The sequence below is a fragment of the Glycine soja genome, chromosome 1, assembly GCF_004193775.1.
Source record: "Glycine soja cultivar W05 chromosome 1, ASM419377v2, whole genome shotgun sequence".
Lineage (NCBI taxonomy): Eukaryota > Viridiplantae > Streptophyta > Magnoliopsida > Fabales > Fabaceae > Glycine > Glycine soja.
In genome coordinates, this window is record NC_041002.1 from 56,210,012 (window position 1) to 56,229,211 (window position 19,200).

Sequence of the window (19,200 nt, forward strand, 5' to 3'; positions counted from 1 at the left end):
TTGTATAACAAGATATTTAGATAAATTAAAATACATTAACAAGAAAATATTTTGGATACACTCATCCAATCAAGTATGATAAATTTATTATTTTTATGATTATTTTAAAAATCATACATGAAATCATGTCTATTTGATTGACTGAAAATTAACTCTAACTTATATCTCTTGAAAGAGAAATTTGATCTATTTTATTCATTTTTCAAGTTGAAATTTGGTAATTTAAAAAGTGTTTGGTTTAATTATTTTTTATTTTCATTTTCACTGGAAATAAAAAATAGTTATACAAATATGTTTGATTCAATTTATGTTTTTATTTTCCGTTGATATAAAAAATTTTATTTTGGATAAAATAAAAACATGATGACAAGAAATATAATTTTAAACAAATCTAAAAATATATTTACTTTTAAAAACAAAACCAAACATATTTTTAAAATTCTAATCTTTTAAAAATGAAAACAGTTTTCAGAAAATAAAAACACAAACCCTTAGTCCTTAGTTTGTATCATCTTTTAATATTATAACACCAATTGAAAATTAATATCAAGTCCAATTATTAACAATGTTTTTCTGTCACTTTCAATTTAGTAGAGCTATATTTTATAATATAATATTTTGTGAATATAATCATTTCATATTAATCTCACAGTACTGTATCAATTATAAAAAAATTAAAAGTGAACCCTGAATATAAAATACGTATAACAAGATGGTTGTATTCTAAAAAAGACACTGCTCTTGCATTGTTGCAAAACTAAATCACTGAAGTCAGAACGAGTACATATAAATATAGCTCCAGGCTCCACATAATTTCAGTAATTCAATAAGTAAGAATTTTTCGTCAATAATTCCTAAAAATGCTTTAAGCCAACCGAATAAAATTTTACAATATTCCTAAGAATTTCAACACAAAAGAGAATTGATTAGTTTTCACGAAACAATACAATTGCAATGATTTTATGTGAGCTACGATCCTAAACCTACGATTTAGATGCCATGTTAAGCGTATGTATTATAAAGTAAACTTATTCGAAAGATATTCTACTATGGTACATGTACTGAAATAGTGGTGGTAAGGCAAATGCATTAATAACTGAAACTCTCCATCAAATCTTGTTTCCCTTACAAAAGGACAGCGAATCAAAACCTGAAAGATACACGCGTATAATCAGATAAATAATAGCATCATAAATTCTACAACTCGTACATGGGATATCACAGCAAAATATCTGAGTTTAGAGTTGGTTGCATTGCATCAAATCAAACAGAACCTAGATAAAATAAAAGTCGCACCACGATCAGCACCTTAGACAGTCACGATGCAAGCACGATGAATGGAATGGAACATGCAATCATAGGTTCAAAAGACCCACCTGCACCAATACTGAATGGTTAACAAGGTAACAATTAAAAGGATAGAGATTTTCTGCAATTAAAAATTAAAAAGCAAAACATCTTAGCTGGTATGCGATAAAGATATTAGGAGTTCCATACATGCAAACACACGGAACATAAAAGGTAAACGATGAACCGGACTTTCCACAATAATACTCATACCTGTATGGCAAAAGTGAAAGGCAGACAATATGTGCAACTTGTCCCAGATTGGGGCGCGAGACAAGAGTGTTTAACAGAGTCCCATTATGCCTTCACGTTGACTACCAAAAGTAGATTTACTTAGGATGCAGAACCTTTTAAAAAATAATAACTAAACAAAAACGTCACTAAACAAATATCACCAAATTGCTAAGAGATCCGAATCCTGATTATAAACTAAATCAATTTTATTTCCAACTTAAACCCCGAAAAACAGTTTCTATATCAGTTCTGAACCAAAAGAAAGTCCACCCAAAGAGGATGGATGAGAAAACCTCTCAATCCAATTAGATCTCACAAAAAAATAACAACAAAGCTGTACCATAAAGCTTATTAACAGCAGCCATTATAACAAAATTAGCAACAGTAGGATCAAATATAATAGGATCTTACCCTTTACACAACAGAGTATTTGCCCGGTTGAGTTCCACCAGGAAGTTGCAAAGCCTGATTTGTGATGTCTTCCAAAACACGCTTCAAGTCTGCTTTAGCTGACTTAACGGAGTGCTCAGTAGGACCTTCAATGAACAAGTAGAGTTTGCGTTCCCCAGGTCCTGGGATTTTGCCAGGTGGGAAAAACTGCCCCCTAGTGGTAATGGCAGCTCCACTCCATTCAGAAATAGGGCCCAAAGTTTCCTTGTGTGTAACCTTCCAGCGAGCATTCTGGGGGAAATCATTTATTTCCAACTCAGCCTCATAATGCTCTGGTAATGCTTCTGATCGTATTTTATCTAACTTGTCCTGCAAGTTTAGAGCAGCTATTGCTGCTGCTCGAGCTGCCCCATCGTTTGCAGGAAGAGGTAGCCCTGTCCCAGGCAAGACTTGCAAGGATGGTAGGAGTATTGGAGTAGGCAATGCAGGAGCATTCCCTTTAGTGGCAGCAATAATCTGGGCAAAAGCAGAATGCTGTGAGATATCACCTCCTGCCTTCCTAATACCTTCATCTTCATCTTCAGAATCTGACTTTTCTTCTTCAAACCCATACTCCTTGGCTTGTGCTTTCTTTGCTGCTTTCCTCACCTCATCTTCCTCTTCATTAAATTTAAAGCCACTGCCTCCATAACCAGTCCCATGAGCTTGCTCCAGTCCTTGATTCACTTTTGCCATAAAGCTACCAGCAAGAGCTTTCAGATCATTCGGAACAATCTGCTCAGATAGTTCCAAGGCTTTCAGCAGATCAGGTGCATATCTTGCCTCTTCCTCAGAAATAAATGTAATGGCACAACCCTTTCGGCCAGCTCGTCCGGTGCGCCCAACACGATGTACATAATCTTCATAGTGGTTAGGAACATCAAAATTGATCACCAATTCGAGCTCCTTAACATCTAATCCCCTGGCAGCAATACTGGTTGCAACCAACAAATTGCAGACATTGCTTTTAAAATCAGATATTGTGGATTCACGGTCTGTCTGGTCCTTAGCCCCGTGAAGAGAAAGGCATGGATAACCATGCCTGAGCAGATCTTTGAACAAACTATCACATTTCTCCTGTGAGTGAACAAATATCAAAATCTTTCCTTTCTCATACCATTCCCCCAATATTTCTAAGAGTCTAAGGAACCTTTCATTATCTGGCCTCACCTCAACTAGCTGTGTTATGTCTTTGTTCACAACGCTCCTCCCACCAACTTGTATTTCAACAGGTTTATTCAAGACCTTACGAGCCAGGATTTCAACCTGACGGGGGAAAGTAGCAGAGAACAGAACTGTTTGACGATCTGGACGAATATTCTGAACAATTCGTGTGATTTGAGGTTCAAAACCCATGTCAAACATTCGATCAGCCTCATCCATTACCAGATAAGTGACTCTACGCAAGTTAGTTATTTTTCCACTACTGGTGCATAGTATGTCAATCATCCTACCTGGAGTACAAACCACTATCTCAGCACCACGTTTCAACTCACTAATTTGTTGAGCAACACCAGATCCTCCATACACAGGCACACACCTGAGACCCAGTACCTTGGCAAATTTCTTTATATCACTGTGAATCTGTTGCACAAGTTCCCTTGTAGGGGCCATAATGAGCCCAATAGGTCCATCTCCAGCAACAACTGGTGGCTGATCCTTGATATGCCTCAGCATTGGCAGAACAAAAGCAAGTGTTTTGCCTGACCCAGTTTTAGCAATCCCTATGCAATCTCGACCACTCATGATTACAGGGAGCGCCTGAGCTTGAATAGGCATCGGCATTTCAAAGTTCATCTTCTTTATGGTCTCCAAAATTTTGCTAGGAAGTCCAGTCTGGTGCCATGATTTTATTGGCTTTGGCACATCCTTTCCATGTATCTTCAACTCCAACTGCTTCCTGTATACTGCAGCTTCTTCAGGAGTCATCTTTGAGATCTCCTTCACTTCAATATAAAAGTTTTTCTTGAATGGTTCATAGTCGATCTTTGAGTGGTCAACTAAAGAAAGCTTCTCGGCTTTTGTCTTCTTCACTCTTTTCATGAACTCATCATCATCTTCATCCAATGGATCCTTCTCAACTTCATCATCTGCATAATCTGAGTCAGACTCTTCACCAGGAATTATTCTGCCAATAGACTTATTTGAACCTTTCCTTGACTGTGCACCACGATTTTGCCCATTCCCTTTATCCTTGGGTTTTACATCAATGGCTTTATCAGAAAGTGACGATGTCACAGCATTGTTTAGCTTTTCAACTTCAGGTAGAACCATAGAATTCATGAAAGCATCCAATGGATCTATTTCCTCATCTTCAGGAGCACCAGCAGTTCCATCCTGTAAATCAGATGCAATTGTCCCATTATCAGTATCTACCACCATCACATCCTTAGGCTCCTCATCAGCAGGTTTGTCATCTTCATCTACATCCATACCTGTCTGCTTCCCAGTACCCAGTCCTTCTTCATCATCAGATTCCCCTTCAAGTGTCCAGGTCTTTCCAGACTCAGGTTCATTAGCACTTGCTTCACCTTGTTTTTCTCTTTCTGCTTCTTCCTTCTTCCTCCTTAGCTCTTGCCACTCTTGAACTCTCCTCCTCCGCTTTTCCATTTCTTCATCCAACCTCTTTTGTTCATCCTCCATCTCCTCTTCACGGGTAGGTTTTTTCTCTTCATCTTTGGTATCTGAATCATCTTCGCCACTCTTTTTTCTTGGGCTTCCTTCATGTTCCTCAGATTTCCTGCTTGGCTTGCTGACACTCCTTTCCCTCTCTCTCTTGTAATCACCATCCTCTTTCCTATGCCGCTTTCTGTCCTGCTCCTTAGATTCACCATCACTGCAATCACTATCAACTTCCCTACGCTTCTCCCTCCCTCGTACTCTCCTCCCCCTTTCTCTTTCCTTTTCCTTCTCTCTCTCATGATCCCTCCTTTCCCTTTCCCTTTCCCTCTCTCTGATCCTCTCCTTATCTTCTTTTCTTTCCCTCTCTCTTTCTTTCTCCCTTACTCTGTCTGTCCTATCCCTTTCCCTTTTCTTATCTCGACTTCTTTCTCGGTCCACATCCTTATCTTTATCTTTGCGCTTCTCCCTGTCTCTATCATACCTGTCTTCAGAATCAGTACTCCTCTCTCTCTCAGGTCTTCGGGACTCACGATCCCTCTTCTCCCTATCTCTGTGCCTCCCATCGTTTTTATCCTTACCCCTTTCTCCAGTTCTATCACGGTCACGGTGACTCCTCTTAGAATCCCCATCTTTCACCTCATGATTTTCTTTCCTCGATTTATGCTTTCCCTCATCCATAGCTTTCTCCTATAAATTCATACCCATGCGTTAGTAATGGTAACATACTGAAAACACACAGTATTTCCAAACCCTAGGAGACAAATTCATTCAAGAAGCACAGTGATGCATACTCAAATGTAAGGATAGTGTGTTTCAAAGCAATTAAGCCCAACAAATAATTTATAAGAAAGGATAAGAATATACAATAAGAACATTTCGTCGCATCAATACAAATCTGGAATTTGAAAAACACGGCATGGCATCAAGCAGAAACAGAGCGTATCAGGTATTTTAAACCGTAAACGAGGGATTTGAATTCACACGAACACAGTAAAACGCGAAAATTAATTGCAACCGAAATGCAAACAAATCAAGAGAGCAAGGGAAACAGAAAAGCATAGTATTGAAAGGAGATAGAAGTGTGAACCTTGCGACGCTGTTTCAAAATCGGAAGGCTAGAGAAAAACAAATGGATTTCTCAGTCGCGAAGATGACAAGCTCAAGAGGTAGCTAGGGCACTCTCTCGCAGCGGCGACGGACAAACCAAAACGGAACTGCTATGTGCTTTCAGTGTCGCAAATAAAACATCTGAGAAACGGTGATTATTTGACAGATTTTCATTGTTGCAGCTAATACAATTAAATACTCTTCAAAAAAATTTTAAAAGAATGTAATAATAAGAAAAATAGTATTATAAATCTAAATATACTTTAATTTTTTTCAATAATAATCACAAAAGTATAAGTTTATACTGAGGGAGTATTAAGAATTCAAAATATTTTTAAAATGACTGATTTTAACTCCTATTTTGCGAAATCTAATCTTAATTTACCATTTTTTTTTAAAAGGAAACAATCTATATCATAAGCTTTTTGTTTGAAAAAAAAATATTATTCAAAAATTGATTTAGATATTGGTATATTTAAATTGCATCTACCCTAGTAGGTTATATTCTGTCTAAATCTGGTAACATAGATCTTTTGAATTCAATTTCTTTTTGTTTCACTTTAAAAAAAAAATTGACATAAATTTCACTTTCAAATTTGATATATATTAGATTGATTATATCTTCCCCAAATTATTTTCTTTTGTATTTTCAAATCCTCTTACCTGCATAAAATAGTTTTGCGTTTTCAAATCTTCTACCCAAATCGAAACATTTTATTTTGCAAGGTATTTTCTTCTTTCCTTTTTTTTTTTCTTAGTTTAATTAAGAAAGAATGAAAATGTTCGGGTCTTGATAATGTTTGTATTATGGGAAGTCTATAACCAATTGATAAAGAAATAAAAATTATTTTTAATAATTGTTAAATAAAAAGCAAAATATATGTAAAATTTGTGTTATGAAAGTGATTTTTTCGTGTTATATTATTTGGCTAAATACATTGAATGTTATAAGCATCTATATTTATATTCAACCTTGGACATCTTACATTAGTTATAAAATCACATTCAAATAAAAATATTCAAATATTAATTTATTTCCATTCCCGTGCAACGCACACGAGTCACAAATATAATTTAAGATTATCAATTTTGTTTACAGATGATATAATACGGTAATATTCAATTAATATTTTTTTACAACTTATAAAAAAAATTGGTATTAAAAAGTATGTAAATTTTGATGAATTATTTTTATAGGATGAATTTCGATGGAGTTTATGTAATTTTTTAGTAAAAAAAATATATAAATATCATAACATTGAGTTTCTGCAATAGTACATTTTCTGTCGAATGAAATCTCATTCAGTCTTGTTCTTTATACATTGGAATCCGTCTGCATACCTTGAGTGCCTACAATATAGATGCAGAAAATGAGGTGAAAAAACCTAGTACCATGGACTAACTCGATCAATCTGCCACCAATAGACCAGCACAAGTCAAACATACTAAAATGGTAACTTTTAGTGAATGTTTAGTATACGATTATTTTTTAGAGAGACAAAAAAAAACCTTGTTTTCTAAAGCAATCTCAAAAATGTGGTCAAGAAAAACAAATATTTAAAATAAAATGATTCAAGCACGCACCTCATGCAGCTTATATTTATCTAGTAACAGGATGAATTGGGGTCTATACTCCAAATTCATCATAAAAAATAACTAATAACAAATCTCATAAGATTTCTCTTTCGTTGGAAACAAGACATACCCAACAATTGTTGTGCCACCACTAAAATTATTGTTCTCATATATAATAATGTACATGTAACCTATTATTTTCTCTCCACACCAGTATTTGACAAGGCCGCATTACTAGCTGCTTTTAAAGGTGGCCTATTAATCTTCTCAAGTAATCTACTAAATACTAATTTGACTGGTATGCAAGCAACAGTAGTGAGCCCAGAGACCTCTGGTTTAGTCAACCTATTTGTTTGATAAAAACTTATATCATGTAATTGCTTTTTACCATGATTATTTTCAATAGATAATGAGGATAGAGTTCTAGTTTTCTGACTAGATGACAAGCTCACTTTCTTTGGCATCTTTTTTGAGGACTTCTTGTCTACCGAATGCACAGGACTGTTAAGGCCACTCTTCCTGGAAAGGCTTGCCTTATGACTGGAACTTCCACCATTTAATTTCTTATACTCAATATTTCTTTCTTGACCAATGCAGAAATCCGCATCACTATCAGCACCATTAGATGACAATACACGGGGACGAGGAACACGAAAATTTGCTGTTCTCCTTGCAGTCCTCCAGGCTGGTGGAAGTACACTACTTCCCTCAAAGCCATTCCCATCGTTACTAAAGTCATCAATTGCAGAAAAAAGTTTATCCGATGAACCATCCTTAAGGGATTCAATTTGGATTGGGTGCCCTATTATTGACTTCCCATCTAACTTACTAGTGATAGAAACAATGGGGACAGGTGCTTTCCGATAGCTTGCTTGAACCTTCAAGTCCACATCTACCAGCATTGACCTCATCCTTCCATCAAAATGATAACTATCACTATATAATCGAGCAAACCCTTTATTTTCCCAATATCCTTTAAAAGCAGTCTGATCCTCCCAAGCCCATTCATCCCAATCAACACCATGACCAATTTTATTTTGACCTTTTGCTAGTGCTTTGGAAGTTGGAGAATATTCATCTTCAAACCCAAACATTTGATCGGTGTCAGCAAAAACATCACTAATACCATTCCCATAATAATGCATACTAGGCACCAACCTCTTGTGATTTAAACGGCTTCTTAATCCTTCAACATCTGCTTCATATAAAACAACACCTTTCCCATCAGCAGCACCAACAGACCTTTTTACAAGATTACGATTATTCCTTTTTCCTTTTAACTTCCATTTGGATACAGCTTCATTGCATGATATATGCGGACGAGGATAGAGGTGAGGCATGTCTCTAGAAATTGCCAACTCATCAAGTTCCTCACTGCTAGTGCTTTCTTGTTCTTCAGTATCGCAACCAGTTTCTGCAATTACATCAGAAGAGTGAAAAAGAATTATTTGAAATAGAACTAAAACCAACAGTCTAACACAAAACTCAGAATAAGTTCAAGACAGCAATACTCACTAGGAGTAAAAAAATAATGAGAAACCCGTATCTAAGGCATTCTGAATAGTGGTTAAAAATGAGAGGGAGGAGAAACAGATAATAATTACATACGAACTTAAAATTGATTTAATACAAATTTCTAATGATAAAGTTAGAGTCACAGAAATTCACATCAAAAAGTATCCTCTCTCTCTCTCTGAGAGGCAGGTAGTGCCACAACATAACAGAAACCAGTATGACTTTCAAACTGACATATATAATTGGCTTAGCTTTCATGCATAATTCACAATAAATAATAACACAACTTTTTAAGGCAGTGTCCAGCTCTGATATTCAAATGGTCTTTTTAATGCACTGGCTTGCTTTACTGAGTTAATTTGTTTTTATTATATTTCTTTATTGTATGCTTCCAGTTCCAGCTCTGTACTTAGTTTCTTTATCTATAATCCTCCTTTACTTAAGAATGGAAGGAGAATAGCAATTTGCCTACAAGAAATTGTCAGCAAAACAGAGCATCTCCGCCACTTGGTTACACTTGAAAGAGAGATGGGGAAATCTAAATATTATTTTAGATTAATTGCACAGCACAAATTACAATATATATATATATAGAAAGCATATCAAATAAGAACTCTTCTTATTTTGAGAAATGAGAACTACAAATATAAACCATTAGAACATATTTCAATGGTCAAAATTAAAAGAAAAATGCATGACTTTTATAAGTGATCATATGATCACTAACTAACTTTTAATCTCAACCATCTATGTATGATTGTATGCCCTAGATTTATAGCTCTCAACTCTCACAAATAAGAAGAATTCTCACTTGACAACATAACTCACACATTAAGAAAAATCATACCCTAAGGGTTTTGACATACATGCACTATCATCCAGTCAAAATTAAGAGATACATGCTAGTGACAATTCCTTCTGATCTCAGTTTAATGTCCTAGGCTGCAGCAAAGCAGGTTGCTCAATGTTCATACAGTAAATTTGATCTATCATGACTTTTTTTTCTTCAGGTGTTGAGCACTTATACATATATATTGTAAACAGTAGTTCCCCAAGGAGAAAGGATATTAAAAATCTTATAATTATATTCCACAGTACATTCGCCAATCTGCAAAATGTTCTGAAGTTTTAAAACCTTTATAATAAATATAAGCAGCGAAACCAGTTGTTGATTTCATTATAAGAGATAGGGACGAGTGTGGGCAGCAGAATCATCATATTGTACATAGCTAATAAGGCATTTGCTGGGATACAGTCACCATCCAAAGTTATTTTTAAGGAAAAGGAGAAGGAAAGATGCAAGAATGTAGAAGAAGCATTAAAACTTTGACACACAGAATTTGTTTCAATACAACAACAACAACAATAATAGACTTATCCCACTAGGTGATGTCATGTACATGGATTACATGTCATTGGGCTCAGTTAAAAACCAAATCTCAAAGATATTATTCACCATCCATGCAATAATGTAACAAGAAAAACTAATCCTAGTTTCAGCACAAGAAATATAATGAAGTGTATGGGAAGTAAATTACCTCAAATAAACAGATATAGGGAAAAATAAATAGACCACTGGAACCAACAATCAAATGCCTTTTTATTTTTTAGTATTTTCAAGTTGTGACCATTAGATTATAATTATACAAAAGATATGCATGATAGAAACTAAACCTGAAAGAGTAGTCATCTCATCATCCTTGTCAAGTTCCATTTCAGAGGAATCAGAATCAGCATTAGCAGAACCAGTTTCAAGAGAATCAGATTCAACAACATCCATAAAAGCAGATTCACTCTCTTCAGCCAAAGAGCTGCAATAAGCATACTCCCCTCCAAATTGGGAAGCTGACATGGCAACATTGACAGGAATCTCCTTGTAATCCATAGAATCACTAGACTCTTCTGGCAGATAAACAAATTTGCTCCTCTTTACTTGGTGTGCTACACCAACTTTCCCCAATCCTGAAAACAAAAAATTACCCACATTAAACATTTTTTGCTCTATCTGACATCTACTTTTTCTTCCATCTAAATAATAAGTTGACCATTAACCTGAATTGTACTTCCTATGCAAAGACCCATCACTTGTTAGAGTCAGAGCACTACCATCAACTATTAGTTTCTAATAAACATTTGGATCATCAGAAAATGAGAACGGGCATCTCAAAAGGCAATATTGGGCCCAAACCTCTTTACCAAGATGTTGCATATGATTTTGTTTTTTCATTGTCATTCCTTAATGTCTGGATACATGACTACGCCTTTCTTAACAGTATATTATATGATCCAAAATTGATCTAGTCAGAAGCAACACCTATTTTTTCTTGCGTCTTTAACATTTGCCTCTCGAGATCAAGAGCATGAAGAATGGCATCTTCTCTGCGTGCATATTTCTCTCTTTTCTTTAATGGCATACCCTGGGCGGACTCCGCCCTTTCAATACATCCATCAAATTCACCACATCGGAATGCCTTCACGCGCTTGGATTTCTCCAAATTGTACCAATCTCTGTTAAAAATAATACCAACCCACAGGAGGAAAATCAAAAAAATACTAATGACATGCATCAGCACACTGGATGTCATAAGAACAAGTCTCCATAACTTTCTGACTCACATAGAGTTGAAACCATTCAACAAGTATATACTCACACGCACAATCACAACCACATAAACTTTAACTTAATTGCCAGTGGCTAAACTAAAACTAAGCAGCACTATAATCAATCAAGAAAGCGTGATATGAATTATTGAATAAGAATAGTGAATGTAATAAAAGGAAAGAAGAAAAAAAAGAAATTACACGCTGGCATCTTCCCTTCCGAGAAGCTTAACGGGAGTTCCTGAACGAGGAGAAGTAAGATGAGAAGCAGAAAGGTGATCGGGGCCAAGTATTTGACCCGGCCACCACGAACCGTTCCTTCTTCGAACCCAAACAATCGATCCAACGTCGCAATCCACTGGACCTAACCCCGAACTCTCCATCTCCCTCACTCTACCTTTCGCTTTCGGTCTCTTTCGCTTCCCCAGTTTTTCTCTCTTTTTCTTTCGCTCTCTCGAGATTAATAGATGGATGCGGTGCCTCAGCCGCCGGCGAAGAAAGACGGTGAACGGACGACGATAAGTGTGATGTGGGTTAGGGCACAGGATTCCATTCAGATTTGGGAAATTTCATTTTTAGGGTTTTCAATTTTGACTTTGCTTAATTAAAAATCTGAATCTTCTAGAAGCATTTGCTTTTCAATAGGTTAAGCCACATGCATATGTGGGTCGTGCTCGTGCACTCTTGTGTTGAATGTATGTGCACACGTAACGCGTGACTTTTATTAATTAACTTAGTTAAATGTGGCAGCTTGCTTTCAAGTGAATTTAAATTAGTAGAATATTTTTTTAAACAATAGTACTTAAAAAGCTATGCAACAAACAGATGTAATATGTAATATGAACAAATGTACTACAATTATGGATTGAGCAATTAATAATAAATATTCAATATCGTTTCTAATTTTGACCAATGATAACGATTAAATATGAGTTATTTTTTATGATGAAAATAGAGTGAAAATATCTTTAAAAATGATTATGTAGTAGTTATTCATGCTTAAATAATAACAACTGATGTTTTTTCTATTCATGACTTCCATATATGAAAATGAGGGAATAAAAGTCAAAAAGATGCAGAAAATAGCATATATTTTAAAAAAAGGTTCAGTCTAGATAAGGAAGAGGCGCGTTAAGCGCGCGAACACAGACACTCGCACTAAGCAAGCAGAACGTGCTAAGAGCGAGCACGCAGACCCAGGTCAAGTCCAACAACTATAAAAAGAGAGTCAAGCCAAGGAGAAAAGATATCTCTCAGAGCACTCTAATACACACCTAAAGTCTTACAACTCTCACTTAGGGAATTCTTTCTTCTTTTTCATCACTTTATATTCCCTTTATCCATCCCTTCTCTTTCATCAATTTTTAAATCATTTTTTAAGTGTAAGACCCCTTATGGCTATGAGAGGGCTAAACCCTTAGTTATGGTCTGACAAGCCTAAAAAGCCAAGAGATATATTGTATACTTCATATTTATTAATGCAACATGTGTTTTATTTTCTATTATCCTTTCTTACTTTTAATTTCATGCATCATTCATCCTTACATTGTTTTAGGGGTTAGGTGTTCAACAGAGAATAATACTTAATAGGAATGCAAGGAAGATTTTGCATGCATCAGTTTTAGGAATTAGTCGCTCGACAGAGGATAATTTCTAATATAACTAAAAGGAAGGGATATCTTAATAAAACTATTGCTAGACATGGAGTAATTACATTATGTCCATGCATCAAAGCAGACATCTAGAATTAGAACTTCATGCATTTTATCTATTGAACTTTTGCAAAGACATTTTAGAGATAGATAGATAAAATAGGTTTGTGATTATGAGACATCAGGGGCAAGTAATCTAATAGATGTGGGTATGATAAATTCACTTGATTGATAAAAAAAATAAAAAATAATACATTTTAGGCAAATAAGATATGTTAGGTCCTAACATTTTCATCTCATTGAATTCCTTTTTATATCTTCTGTCTCTTGTTAATATCTAATATTTTAGTTCTTGTTTTTTTAAACTCATATTTCTTTTACCTTATCTCATATTTTCTCTTATAAATTAGAAATTATCCAACACAATTACAAAATAAAGTTCATGTGAAAATCGACACTCGAACTTTTGAGTCTTTACTACTTGGATATTTGATACACTTGCCAAACTGTTAACAACCACTACCTCTGCAAGCTTCTTGGACTTAAGTCAACAGTAAACCTCCACAATTCTTAGCGAAGCCGAGGACATTGCCGAAAACAAACATGGGTCACGTGTTCTCACCGTGTGTGTTGAGACATAATTACTTCCTTTTGCGCTTCTACTAAGTCCAATATTGATGCTCTCATAGGACATGTTATGTTTGATGATGGTGTCGTGATGAAGAGTAAGATGGATAGAAGAAAAGACTGACCGAGATGAAAAGGGTAAGAGGGAGACTTTACAATTTTTGGGGGTGCACTAAGCAAAAAATAGGTGTGTTAGGTAATTGCCCAAGTTAGATTAGTGGAATGTAAGTTTGGATTATCAACCCTATTTGACTTGATTTTTTTATACAAAATTCATATAAATTAATGTAAAAATGATTAAAGAAAACAATTTGGTCTACGAACATGGAGAAGACCCCACCTTGCATGGGAGGAGAAAGTTTGTGCAGATCTTGATAGAAAGCTTGTTATTGCTACCCTAATTTTATCTCATGATTCATGGATTTGATCCCCTAAACCCAATGGCACATATACGGCAAATTCAACATATTGGGCTATATATGAACCTGTTGAGGACAATCATGCACAAGACATCTTCCCTAAATTTTGGAGCATGCACATCCCACCTAAAGTGAAATACTTCATTTGGAGGTTGGTAATGATAGAGTGACTTGCAAGAAATACTTAGAGAAGAGAGGAATCCAATCATCTTCACTATCTTGCCCTTTCTGTAATCTAGACATTGAAACCATTGAGCACATATTCTTTTTATGTCCCTGTACTGAGGAATTTTGGTCTCTTTGCTCTCTTTGGCTTGATGAATCAACATTGCTACCTTCATCCCCTGAGTTGCATTTTCTGAAAAACATTGGGGTAGCCACACCTCATATAGAACTGGTCAGGTGAGAACGGTCATTTGGGCGTCAATCACATGGAATATTTGGAAAGAACGTAATTTCTGTTTTTTTAAAGAGAAAAAATTTAGAAAGACAAAAGTTGATACAAGATATCATGTTTTTTGCTTGATTTTGGTTGACAAGTCTCATGGCTGTTGAGGTTGGGACCTTCACTTAATGGCAATTGAAACATTCAAACCCATGTGAAAGCAAATTTTGTGATATAACCAGACCCACAAGTTGCAGTTTCGTGTTTAGTCATTGATGGTGTGCGTCTCCCTATCTTATTGGCACGCAAGGCTCATTCTATGTTTGATAATTTAATTTGGTTGTTGGTTGGATAAAGATCATTGAATTTTGGGTGCAGTCTACATTTATTGATTGCCTAGGCTATTATCCACGTGAAGATGCATGGTTATGATAACTTCCACTTCTTCTTTCACTATAGGGACTTGTGCTATTTTGGCAAGTGGGAATATCATAGGTAATTACAAAAGAAGAATGTTGATTGGTGGAGACTTAATGTGAATGATGTTATGTTTGGGTTGCTAGCATTAAGTATGCAACATGTGTTTGATTTCTGGTCACTATATATGAAGAAATAATTATTGAAAGAGATCAACACCATTAATTATTAAAAGATGTATCAATTAATTCTATTTTTTTTATCTAACAAACCAATAAATCACTCATATGATAGTCAATGTGGCTCGATCTAACCCACTTGTCATAATACATAAATTTGAATATTTTTAATTACTTACAAATAAATATTTAATATTTTTCAATAAAACGGTGCTTTATGTTCTTAACCTATATACTTGATGTATTAGACAATGGATACTATTAAACTTTGTCGATAACATAAATAAAAATCACTTAAATTCCATTTATAATAAAGATTTAAATATCAGGTTACAATTTTTTTATGTTAAAACATGTGAAATGTCCATCCGAATGTATTAATATTCTTACAATTTATTAAAAAATTTATAGTTATTTTTAGATAAATTATTTTTCATTACAGATATATTTTTATCTTATATTTCATCAAATTTTTTATAATAATTCTTCATTAAATTTAAAATTAAAATTTAATATATTTTACATCATTAATTTATTTTTACCGTATAAACACGAATGATATACCAATTATATTTTATTTTGAAAACTCTATGACTAAAAAAGTGTGAAAAATCTTCAAAAAAAAAGTGTGAAAAAAATTGACAGTATTGACAATTTCAAATATTATTATGATTTATTAATTCTAACCTACTACTGATTACTGAGTGCTGAGGTCCGTAAAAGAGCCTGTTGGGTGTTGGCAATGGCGATGCGACTCATGCGAGAAAAAGGGCAATTTGGTCAATACGAGTTATAACGGCTATTTCCAAAAACGAATCAAAATAGCCGTTGCCGCCCTTACAATTCAATCTCGAGAACTTTGCTAAACCCTAATTCTCATTTCCTCCGTCACCATCTCTACTATATATACAATCCAACATTTTTCCTTTCACCATACAAATCTCTTTCTCTCCCTCCATTTTCACGGCATTCGAACATTCATCAAAGGCTCTCTAATAGTCTCGATTGATTTTTGTAACTAATCACTTTGATTCGATTGGTTTCATTTTGTCTAATAATCTGTTTTTGCAGGGTTTTGCTTTGTGCTTTATATTTTTCTTCTTCTTTTCGTTTGTGCCATTTTCCATATCGTTTCCTGTTCTTCTCTATTTTTGGTTTTTTCTTTCTTCCCCTAACTATGGATGCAGGATCTTTGAGTTCTTCCGGAACCCTCAAAACACGATCACGCTACCCTCTTCAAGAGCAATTTATTCAAAGAAAGAGTTCCAAAGAAAATGTAAGAAAATCTTTTTCTTCCTGATTTTAATTTGTGTGCAACTTTCACAATTTTTCTGCAAACGTTTTTTTATTAGGGTTTAAAATTTAAATTGTGTTTTTAATGACAATCCATTTGGTGTAAATTGTTCGATAGTTAAATAACTCAAGATTCCAATTATACGGAAGTGGGATCTGAATGATGGGATTCGAAACTACACATGATGAATCTTCATTTCCCTTTTTGAATTTGTTTGTGGAAAGCAAGTTTTTGATTCGTCTGTGTTTATTTGTTTTTTTTAATCACTGTACAGCTGGATAGATTCATACCAAATCGATCGGCAATGGACTTTGATTATGCTCACTATATGCTTACCGAGGGGAATAAAGGTAAGGAAAACCCAGATGTGTGTTCCCCCTCTAGAGAAGCTTACAGGAAGCAGCTTGCAGAATCCTTAAACATGAACCGTACCCGAATTCTTGCTTTCAAGAACAAGCCACCTGCACCAGTTGACTTAATCCCTCACGAGATGTCCACTCATACCCACGATAATAAACCAGCCAAGCCCAAACGATTTATTCCTCAGGTGCACTACTAAGATCTGTTAATCAATTAGTTTTATTCCTCAGTTTGTGAGCTAGGATATGATTTTCTCTAGTACGTCGAAGTGGGATTTTTTCAATTTAAGTGGGTTTGTGTGGTAAACCATTATTTTAAAATTGTTTGCTAATTTGTATTTCTTGTGGTCATCATCAGACTTCTGAGAAGACTTTGGATGCTCCGGATCTTGTGGATGACTATTATCTCAATTTGCTGGACTGGGGAAGCGCGAATGTTCTTGCAATAGCACTTGGAAGCACAGTGTACTTGTGGGATGCAACAAATGGTTCTACTTCAGAACTTGTTACAGTTGATGATGAAGATGGCCCTGTGACATCCCTTAGCTGGGCTCCTGATGGACGGCATATTGCAGTTGGTTTGAACAACTCTGAAGTGCAACTATGGGATACAACTTCAAATAGACAGGTATATCTTTATCTTTTAAAAAAACTCTAATAAATTACTTGGTATTCATTTCTCCTTTACTGATAATGTTATTCACGGTTGTTTTTGCAGTTGAGAACTTTGAGAGGTGGGCACAGGCAACGAGTTGGATCTTTGGCATGGAACAACCACATACTCACAACTGGAGGGATGGACGGTAGAATTGTCAACAACGATGTAAGAATTAGATCGCATGTTGTTGAAACCTACAGCGGGCATGAGCAAGAGGTTTGCGGGCTGAAATGGTCAGCTTCAGGTTCACAATTAGCCAGTGGAGGGAATGATAATCTACTTTACATCTGGGATAGAGCTACAGCATCTTCTAATTCGGCAACGCAGTGGCTTCACAGACTTGAAGATCACACATCTGCTGTAAAAGCCCTCGCTTGGTGCCCCTTCCAAGGGAATTTGTTGGCTTCCGGTGGAGGGAGTGGTGACCGTTGCATCAAGTTTTGGAATACCCACACAGGTGCATGCTTGAACTCAATTGACACTGGGTCTCAGGTATGTTCCCTGCTGTGGAACAAGAACGAGAGGGAGTTACTCAGCTCTCATGGTTTTACCCAGAATCAGTTAACACTTTGGAAATACCCCTCAATGGTGAAGATGGCTGAGCTCACTGGTCATACCTCCAGAGTTCTTTTCATGGCCCAGGTAATTTATTTTTGGATTTTGTTGAGCAGAAACCTGATTAGATTGTCTATTTTGAGGCTTTTTTCTGATTAGTGCAATGCCAAACTTCCTTTCAGAGTCCGGATGGTTGCACAGTAGCATCAGCAGCGGCAGATGAAACACTGAGGTTTTGGAATGTGTTTGGAGCTCCGGAAGCAGCATCTAAGGCTGCACCGAAAGCCAGAGCCGAGCCATTTTCAAATGTGAATCGTATACGATAAGGAAGCAGTATTTGTTGCCACTGCAAGCACTTGACGGCGATGGATGGCACTTTACTACATACATCTACAATACAGTTAATTACGTTTTGCTGGCATCTGGAATGGTTTGTTGTATCCAATATAATCACAAAACAAAGAGGGGCCATAAACTGTGTCAAGTAAAGCAATTACTGTAGGAGAGGTGAAATTTATGAGACTTCCATGTACATTATTGTAACATACCATCAGTGGAAAAAACAACACTTTTCCCGTGGACGTAGTCACACAGACACAAGTGACGAACCACGTATATCGTTCTTCTTGCTGTTTCAGTTGTGCCACCATTTTTTTAAATATAGTTTTGACACTCTCAGTTAGAATGGAAGATGCAAACCGAAAATTATCAAGATAAAACAAAGGAGAAACTCAAAGGGGGGGGGCGTAATTTATATGTTGTACTTGTTGCGAGATAGGTGGTTCACCCGTGGATCCGTGATTTTGGAAAAGGAAATATCAATTTTACTCTCATTAGTAATCGTTGGATATACAAATAATTGATTGGATGGTTGAGATTTGGGAGGGACAATCAGATATTAATTTGATATATAAAAAAATTGGTTATTAATTATATTGTGAGTAGACCGTTTTTTAACCCTTTGGATGCAAATCGTCCTTCAAATGCACTTCAAATTGGTTATCACTCTTCACCGGTCGTTATGCTCTAAACTCACCCTTTTGGCTATGATAAAGGAAAATCAGATTTAAGTGTTTAACACATGCACAAACAACTGGGACCGCATCACACCCCATGGAAACTGGCAAGTGTTCTAAGGAAAAAAAATCCGCTCATACAAAAACACTACACCCAAACTTCAATACCTCAACTGAACAAAATATGAAACCATCTCAACAGATTTTAA

The 19,200-nt window shown here is 35.6% G+C and overlaps 3 protein-coding genes across 11 annotated transcripts; 1 reads left to right on the forward strand and 2 right to left on the reverse strand.

Moving 5' to 3' along the window:
• Nucleotides 1–766: 766 nt before the first annotated feature.
• On the reverse strand, nt 767–5,903 carry LOC114425908 (DEAD-box ATP-dependent RNA helicase 42-like). 9 transcript variants are annotated; one of them, XR_003669312.1, is made up of 5 exons: nt 5,720–5,902; nt 1,993–5,319; nt 1,561–1,661; nt 1,309–1,376; nt 767–1,150 (listed from the first exon to the last, which is right to left on the reverse strand). XR_003669312.1 is itself a non-coding variant. In XM_028392902.1 (3 exons), the coding sequence occupies exon 2, from the start codon at nt 5,308–5,310 to the stop codon at nt 1,996–1,998; it is 3,315 nt and encodes a 1,104-aa protein (XP_028248703.1). In that variant the 5' UTR covers nt 5,311–5,319; nt 5,720–5,903; the 3' UTR covers nt 782–1,376; nt 1,993–1,995. The 9 variants fall into 9 exon arrangements, 1 of the variants encoding a protein (XP_028248703.1); XR_003669313.1 differs by having other exon boundaries at nt 1,297–1,376; XR_003669314.1 differs by having other exon boundaries at nt 1,275–1,376.
• A 1,390-nt stretch (nt 5,904–7,293) lies between these two features.
• LOC114366819 lies at nt 7,294–12,041 on the reverse strand. Its single transcript, XM_028323819.1, has 4 exons — nt 11,632–12,041; nt 11,144–11,337; nt 10,504–10,791; nt 7,294–8,728 (listed from the first exon to the last, which is right to left on the reverse strand). The coding sequence occupies exons 1-4, from the start codon at nt 11,811–11,813 to the stop codon at nt 7,509–7,511; spliced, it is 1,884 nt and encodes a 627-aa protein (XP_028179620.1). The 5' UTR covers nt 11,814–12,041; the 3' UTR covers nt 7,294–7,508.
• A 3,963-nt stretch (nt 12,042–16,004) lies between these two features.
• LOC114366825 (cell division cycle 20.2, cofactor of APC complex-like) lies at nt 16,005–18,660 on the forward strand. The gene is made up of 5 exons (XM_028323833.1): nt 16,005–16,385; nt 16,678–16,950; nt 17,121–17,390; nt 17,481–18,062; nt 18,158–18,660. Exons 1-5 carry the CDS (start codon nt 16,287–16,289, stop codon nt 18,299–18,301), a joined length of 1,368 nt encoding a protein of 455 aa, XP_028179634.1. The 5' UTR covers nt 16,005–16,286; the 3' UTR covers nt 18,302–18,660.
• The last annotated feature ends 540 nt before the right edge of the window (nt 18,661–19,200 follow it).